At 40.1% G+C, this 8,539-nt stretch overlaps 1 protein-coding gene across 1 annotated transcript in view; it reads left to right on the forward strand.

Annotated features, from left to right (window-relative positions):
* Positions 1-877: 877 nt before the first annotated feature.
* ACTR3 (actin related protein 3) overlaps positions 878-8,539 on the forward strand; it is a 59,157-nt gene continuing 51,495 nt past the window's right edge. Inside the window, exon 1 of the mRNA XM_006742511.3 lies at positions 878-1,164. Within this exon, the coding sequence (XP_006742574.1) occupies positions 1,121-1,164 (44 nt within the window). The 5' untranslated portion in view covers positions 878-1,120. The remainder of the gene's footprint in view (positions 1,165-8,539) is intronic.

Consider the following 8,539-nt stretch of genomic DNA (forward strand, 5'->3'; position numbering starts at 1 on the left):
AATTCTGATGCACATTTACGTCTGGAAACCATTGTTCTAGGCTCTCCAGTTTTTAGCCTTTTTTTCCTAGTTAATTTTTTTTGTCCTTAATTCTTGGTATAATCCTCCTGGTAAAATAGTAGAATCTTAAACTACCGCAGATGGAATCTCTGTCATCATCCAAAAGCCTTGAATAACGGCCTATTGGTGTAGGGTACATTATGTAGAACGTACCCCCAGGAGGTTTGTTTTCCTCGTGGGTACAGGCCTGCCCCTGGGGGGCCTGCAATCTAGACAATGTTTTAACACTTGTTATGTGCAATGTTGTAACAATGCACAGGTGTAAATGACTAAAAACTCCGCACGAAGGCAGAAGAGCTACGGTGCAAGCCTTTGTTCACCCATCCCTCCCGACTGCTCACCCTCGGTCTGATATCGCTCTTTTCCACTCAGAAAAGCAGACTCTTCAAGTTACAAGAGTGTTGTGTGCCGCTGAGAACGTTTTCTATTAGGCCAGTTTTCCCCGGGGCACTGGAGAAGATATTCACGGCTGCGGGAGACAGTTCCATTCCCCTCTCAACCTAGCACAGAAGTAATTGAAACTAAAAAGCCCTACCAGCTTCTGGAGAACCGGAGGCTCGGGCCGATTTCCCCGCCCCTACCCTCTGGGAAAACCCGAAGTGGACTTCCTTAACGTCGGGACGCGAGGGGCGGCCGCCGGCAGCACGTCATTGCGCATGCTCTCTCGCCCCTCCCGCTCGGAGCCGGAAGGGGGAGCGCTCGCGGCCTGGGCCTGGCCTGGCCGGGGCGGCGGCACCGGCGGCCATCTTGGCTTCCCGGGGCAAGGCGGCGTGGGGGAAGAAGTTGTAGGGTGGGGGCAGGAGGGAGGAGGAGGGGAGAGAGAGGGGGAGGAGGCCGCGGCGGGGCAGGGCGGGGACTGCCTGCCCGCCTGGGTTGCGGAAGTGGTAGCCGCTGACCGAGCCTGCTGCTTTCTCGCTACTGCTTCGGCTTCCCGGCTCCCCCCTGGACGGAGAGGGCGACCCTGCTGTGGATGGTCAGATAGCTCCGATCTCCCGCCGCTAATCCCTGGCCCCAATCAGCACGGAGCAGACGGCGGCAGCGGCAGTAGCAGGCGAGGAAGATGGCGGGACGGCTGCCGGCCTGTGTGGTGGACTGTGGCACGGGGTAAGGGGGCTGACGGACGGGGGTGGGGTGGGGTGGGGAAACTGAGGCGGAGATGGGAAAATGGCGGGGGAGGGTAGAGGTCGGGAGATGTGTGCTGCGGTAAGGTGCTGCCGCCGGCCGTGTCAGTTTAGCCGCTCTGTGTTGCCAGGGGTGGGGCCCGGAGCCAGGGCCTCCCTTGTTGCCTCGTTTCACCCGTTGGGACCGGGGCGGGGGCGCGGGGCCGAGAAACCCCCTGGGAGCGGCTTGCTCCGCGCAACCCCTCCCGGCCCTTCCCCCATCGCGGTGGGCAGCGCCGCCCAAGGAGACGTGGGGCCAGTCGCCCCACCGGGGCCCACGGTGCGGTCGGGGTGGTCGCCGACCCGGCGCACCCGGCTCTCCTTTTCCTCCACGTCCCTTCCTGCCCGTGAATTTGGGGACCGAGTGGATCGAGCGCGGGGACAGCCTGGCAGAGGAGCGAGAAAAGAGAAGCGCTCCTTGTAGGTTTTGCAAGATTGCTGTGACAACACTCTGCCCAGGGTGTGGGTGGGGAAAGGGAAGAATCGGACTCTGAAAATGGGAACCTAGTCGGGGCTTTTATTTGACCACCCACCTCTTCTTCCTTTCCGACTCCGGGTCTTTTCCATCTCCTACTGCGCTTTTACCGGTGAACCAAGTCACATTTTAATTTGAGAGAGAAAGATGTCATGTGTTACTTCTCTTGCCTCAAAAAAGTCCCCCAGTGAGCAAGCGCGCTGCAACTTCCTTAGTTTTGTCAAAGCCGCTTCCTGCTTTCGGCCTTTTATACCCTTATAAGGTAGTTTTTCGTTTCCAACCTGAACACATCTTATTAGAACTTTAAAAATTAAGCATATTTCAAATAGATTGAGTTAGTGGTGCTAGTTACCAGTTTATGTGAACTTAAAAATATATGTATTAGTGTTTCGCGGGGAAGGAGGAAGGGAAGCACCGAGGAGAATAATTTGTGTGTGTTCATTCTGTGAAGGTATCTCAGATTGAGAAGGAAGGTACAGAACTATAAAGGGACGTGGTTGCTTTTCAAGGAGTTACCAGATCTGTAGCGTAGCCTTTTAACATGTAGACTGGCGTTAAAGTGTATAAATAGGCATTTTAGAGTTTGGCACACTTTGTATTTTCATAGAAAATACTGTCTATATTTTAATGTGGAATGACTTCTTTATGTTACAATGTTAGGAGTGTGTGTGTGTGTGTGGTGTGTGTGTGTGTGTGTGTCCTGTGCGTATATATTTTTACATTTCTAATTCCCAACATAATCCAGTGGGGGGGGGCGTGGGTTGTGAGAGGTAGAGTATCAGCCTATTTTCCCTCCTTTTATTATTCAGCAAACTTTTGTTGTCTAAAGGATTGTGTATGCTCCTAATTCCATTTGCTCTCTGTAAAACAGCTCTAATCTTCATGCTCAGAACTTCTGTCAGTGTGACAGTTTCTAAAATCCCAGCCATGCATGTGGAAACAACTGATTTATTAACATTTTCTTTTGGGAAACACCAGCCTACTTTAGCCTTAGAACTTCCAAATGTATTGTTTTGATGGACAGCTTATTAAAGTTATTATTTTTTTATCCTAATTTCCTTGAGCCAGTATTTTTTTCCCTCTCTCTCAGTCTAATTGGTGAGTAGTTTCATGCTTAGGGTCAGTTTTAAAATTAGATTTGGCCCCAGTGAGAAGGAATTTTCAAGTGCATTTTGTTAAAGTGAAAAATACTGCTACATAATTAATATTTTATGTTTTAGAAACTATTGGGTTGTTAATAAAATTAGTGTAGATAATTGTAATCCTAATAAGTAACAGGGTAACAAGTAGGATGTTACTTTTTCCTCATTCTATTTTTCCTCTTTTGAAATCAGTTCTGGTTATTTTTGAGTTAGTATACTAGGTATTTCATTGAGGTTAACTGTCCTTAAGTGACCTCCTTCTGATAGGTACACCCTGAATTTGAAACACATGCTGAGTAACCAGGAGGTGCAGGAGGGGTTCAATCTATACTTAGGATTATTTTTGTTTTAATATTTTCAGTTATTACTACATTATTACATTTTACTTTATTGCATTAGTTTTACCTCACAAAGGTGAGGTAGTTATCTGGACACTCATGATTTAAATGGAACTGATTAGGATTCCCCATTGCCTCTCACCTTTTTTAACATCTGTCAGAGCTCCATTTATTTTGGTCTTCAAAAGTTTTTTGGTCTTTTGTGTTGCCTATTAATGCAACTCCTGGAAAGTCACACCTGCAGCTTTATTAGCACATAGAAGATAGCTCGTTGAGATTGGGCCTGCAATAAGCGTATTTAAGGAAGGCCTTCATAGGGAGTTTTATGTTGCAGAGTACTGTGATCCCCAGATGCAAATTGTGCGCCTATAATTTGTGTGTTTCTTTGTGCTTTAGAGAATGCATTCATCTATTTGGTCTATAATTACAATTACCCACTTAATATAAGTGAAAAGCTATAACTTGAACCTGGTTGCTCATTCCATTATATAAGTTAGGAAAAAGATGACTGAAAAAAGTGGCCATCTAGGAAACTTGATGTTCTTCGATAAGAAAAGCTATAGGAGTTAGGAAACATGCGGCTTAATCCCCAGACTTAAAGTTAGAGATCCTCCAGCAAAGATCCTTTATCTCAACATAAGATAAAGAATCACCTAAGCTCAGGGCATAAAAGAAAATAACTCCTTTTGAAAAGAATTTAAAAAGAACTATTTCTTTAATACTGAATGATATCATATCTATACTTTTGGTTTGCATTAGAATAGTACTGTAGAAAAAAAATTTGGGTAGAGATTTTCATTGATAGAACTGGTTGCTTTAGAACTAATTAAGGAACTCAAATCTGCTACCAGTGGTGAGGGAAACTTTTTTTTCAAAAGCTATTTTATAACATTGTTACACTTGCGAATTTAAGAGGATTTTTTGCATGTTTTCACTCATTTCTTCAGCGTTCACGCCAAATAAAGGAACTCCTTATATACATTTTATGCTATAGCTTGATTACAGAACTTTACATTGTTAAATTTCCTTTTCCCCTTTATGTCTTTCTTTTTTACCTGATCAGTACTGCTTTGGTAAATTATTTCCATTATGATAGCAGAGGTTAATACGGCCTCATTGTAGAACTATATATTGGTATCTAGATATATTCAGATTTAGAATGAATTCAGGAATTTCCGTAATCGACTTAAGCTTCCTAGCATAATTTTAAAATGTAAGCATAAATATTTTGTTGGAGTCAGTGGATGGGGAGCTTATATAATTCATACTGTGGTCACATTCTAGCAATTAGTATCGATAGGATGATCTTTGAGAACCAATGGGGAAGGGCTGAGTGGGTGGGGGAAAACATACATGGGAAGTTCATGTTTCCTATGTGAATTCTGAGCATAATATTTAATAATAACACTATTTCTCCACCCATCTCCAAGGGCAGAAACATTTGTAGTATCTTGTTACCAAAAAACACTGAAATTCTTATTCCTTTAGGGGTCATGTTTTGCATGCCCTTTGAAGTAAGTGTAACAGGCTCCTTCCTGTTGAGAAGTCACTTTTTTTTAGCATCTTTTTTTTTTAAGTTTAAATTCAATTAGCCAAGGTACAGTACATCATTAGTTTTTGATATTATGTTCAGTTATTCATTAGTTTAATATAACACCCAGTGAGGGTTGCAGAAAGGGAGATGGGTCGGGGGATGGCATATCTAGGTGATGGGAATTAAAGTCACTTTCTTACTTAGACTTACCTAAAATCTTTCTGCTTTCCTTTCCCACCAGTCTCTTTCCCTGCATGCACATTTTGTGTTGAAATATTGACTTTGGGTTGTGTATATATATGTAATCTAATGAACTTTACAGCCTAATTGTAAAACACAGTTGAGAAATTTATTTTTAAGCACAGAATGGGAAGCTCCACTAGTGGAGGACTGCTGGTCAGGATTTTTATTTATCTTATTTAGTTTTGTGACTGTCATTTTTACCCCATTTTACAAGTGAGCAAACAGGATTAGAGAAATTTAAATTACCTTTTAGTGGCTGTAGTTAGCAGGTGGTAAGAGTTGCTATTTGGACTTGAGCTTTTCTGTTTTGAAGCCCTGTGTTCTATTACACTGGGCATTCCTGAGCCCCTTATCAGAACTATGCACGTTTCTTTGTTTTTGTTAATAAGGTTAATTCTCTTCTTGTTTAAAATATTGTTATAAATCCTAGCCTTATGCGTTTGATTTAATGAAATAGAGAAACCATTCTTGTGGAAATCTTTCAGATTTGAGATACATATATATATGTATATATATGTACATATGTGTATATATACATATATGTGTGTGTATGTATATGTGGATATGTGAATTCCTAGCTTATTTCCTTGTCACTTTGCTTAAATTGAAATTCTGGAAAAAGTTTACTCTCTACATTTTGTTTAATCAGGAAATACAGCTGATATTTATTAAGAATTACATGTCAGACCCAGTGCTGAACGCTTTATTATCTCACTTTTCACATCAACCTGAGAATTATTTCTGTTTTAAAGAAAAATTTAGGGTTTAGAAGAAGTTAAACTATATGCCCAAGGTATTATAACAAATAAATGTGGTACAGCCCCTACTCTATATAATAGTCTCCTTACATAGAGGATGAGCCTTTGACAAATCATTTAGATATTTTTTTGAGAGAATTCATTTATGATGTTTTAAAGGCAGAAAGCAGTGTTAGTAATTTAAGAATTACTTGCACACATAGAAAAGGTGGTATTGCCAAATCAAGGCTTACTATATACTTGGCGGCCGGTCAGACACTCTTGGAATTACAATGAAAATGTGTAATACAGTCTGCTCTCAAGAATCTTAATGAGATAAGAGCTAAAAATTATTTTAAAAAATTAGGATGATAAAAGACTGAACTTTATCAAATGTTAAGATATTTACTTTTGTAATAGTAATAGCTGCTCTGTAGGTTGTAAGAAAGATTATTGTGGTCAGGAAGAGTCAAGGAATTTGCAGGGAAGGTAGGGTATGCGCTCTCCTTTTAAGGATTTGGATATATACAGGAGAAGGGAAAGCATATACAGCAGAAAGAAGAGAGTAGCTGCTTCTTGTGTTTAGCCCTGTTAGCATACATTGCACCACCCCCTTCCATTCGAATTGAGGACCATGTAATAATGCACATCTAGATTATGTGATGTGAAGGGGAACTAACATTTATTGAGCACTTGCAGCAGAACTTTGATTCAAAATATTTTTACTTGATAGGAAATAAAAATCCTTTACAAGAGGAGTTAAATGTTGTAAATAGGGCTTTTAAAATATTTGCAGAATGGAATGCAGTTGGATCGGATGTAGAGGAGGTATTTAGGATGAAGTTATGGAACTTGACACATAATATGAACTCACATCTTTGTTGAATGAGCGAGCAAATGAATGACGGAACAAGAATTAGCGGTATGGTTTAAAAAAAAACTGCCTGGGAAACACCCCATGCCAAGTGACTCAGAATCTCAAGGGTTGGGCCTAGGAATATAAATTTAGATGATCTTCCTAGATGATTTTTAAGCAGCCCTCTCAGCACCAGCTTTGCAGAAATTCTGAAATAGGATATTGGCAGTGGGAATAGAGCAGAAGAGAGAAATTTGGGAAAGGTTGCTTCTTTTTTGTTTGTACTTCTGCAGTTGTTTTGTATTATGGTTAGCAAGGGCTTTGTAGTCATAGCTGTTTTTGAGTTCAAGCTTTTCTAGTTGTATGACTTTGTACACTTTAAACTCTGCAGGTCACATTTTTTCCATGTGTAATTTGGAGATCATTGTATCTACCTTGTGGGTGGGGTTTTTTGGTTTGTTTCTTGTTTTTTGAGATAATGCATGAAAATGGTTAGTCACACTGCTTGACACACAGTAAAAACTTGATACATCATAATTATTACAGTTATCGGTTCTCTTTTATTGAATTGACATTTTTTAAGGACAGGAACACGGTGTCTTATGCTTATTTATTTTTCTTCTGCACTGCTTGGCTTAACAGTGCACAGTTGGAATGTTTTGCTGATTTGAGAGATGGAGGTATTGCTAGGGCTTGGCAATTGATTTTGGTAGATTGTAGTCATCAATGAAGATTTCAGAATTTTGAGTTTGAGTGGGACAATTAAGGGAGTTGGTTTTAAGAAGCTGAGTAAAATTGTTATTTGAATTTGTTACTGAATTTGGATGATTATCATAATTGGAAATATTCTAGAGGAAGTTGAAAATACAGGAACTTCAAGAATGAAGGTGGAGTTGTGGCAATCATCATTACAATTTATAAATTGAAGCTAATAAAATGATAAAGAAAAACAAAAAGATTGGATATTTTACTGTTCCTTTTAAAAATCTTGGATATGTAATCTGGCTTCTTGAGCATCACAGTGAGAAGAATGAGGGAGCACACATGGCTTGGAAGTGATGAGTGATCAGGTATGCTGACAGCCAGTCTTCTGTTTCATCCCACTTTTTAAGAGGCAGAATCCATAGGAGGAGATTTTAGCTCAGCATAGGGCTAAATTTCCCTCCACAGTGCTCCTCCTTGTCCAGTGTGCTTCCCCACCAACAGGTGGAAACAGCTGAACGATCGGAGTAGGGGCAGGAGTGTGGAGTGGTTAAAATGTAGCTTCAAGCAGTATGTTTTCTGAAACCAAATTCCCCTATAATAAAGGCATTTGAATGCTTGTCTGTAATTCTATTGGAACTTGCAGGCTATTTAATGACATTACTGATCTATAATAGCCACTGGCATAAAGAGGCAAGACCAAAGCAGTTAAGTAATAATAACACTACATTAACACGCTTTATAGTTTATCAAGCACTTACAAATTCATGTATTATTAAATAACAGCACAAGATAAGGTGATGTTATTGGATTAATGTTTAAATTTGGTTCTCCAAAATAGGATAGTGACTAATACTACTTTGTGTGCTGGTGGTTTTATATATTTATATGGACCTTTATATCATACAATAAATATATAAAAGATACCTCCATAATTGATTAATACCAGAACAAAAAAAAACAAATAATATCTTAATTTTTCCAGAGGACCATTCGTGTAATTTTATTTTCTTTCAAGATTTTTTTCAAAACCTTTCATAACTGTTGACTTAAACTCAAGTCATTCTTACATACTCCTTATAACCAGGAAAGGAACAGCCTTGAATTTGTGTGGTCTGATATATTTTCCTTTCTAACTCCTCTCTACCCCTAACACATACTTCACAAAAATATTTTCTTCATCTGTTCTGATGCTGAACATTACATCTTTAAATATTCTCTCCTTTAAGTCTTCTTGCCCATTGTGGAAATGCAATTCCCTTGGGAAGGGTGTCTTTAAGACTTTTTTTTTT

This window comes from Leptonychotes weddellii, chromosome 3, assembly GCF_054177405.1.
Source record: "Leptonychotes weddellii isolate Sample4059 chromosome 3, ASM5417740v2, whole genome shotgun sequence".
Lineage (NCBI taxonomy): Eukaryota > Metazoa > Chordata > Mammalia > Carnivora > Phocidae > Leptonychotes > Leptonychotes weddellii.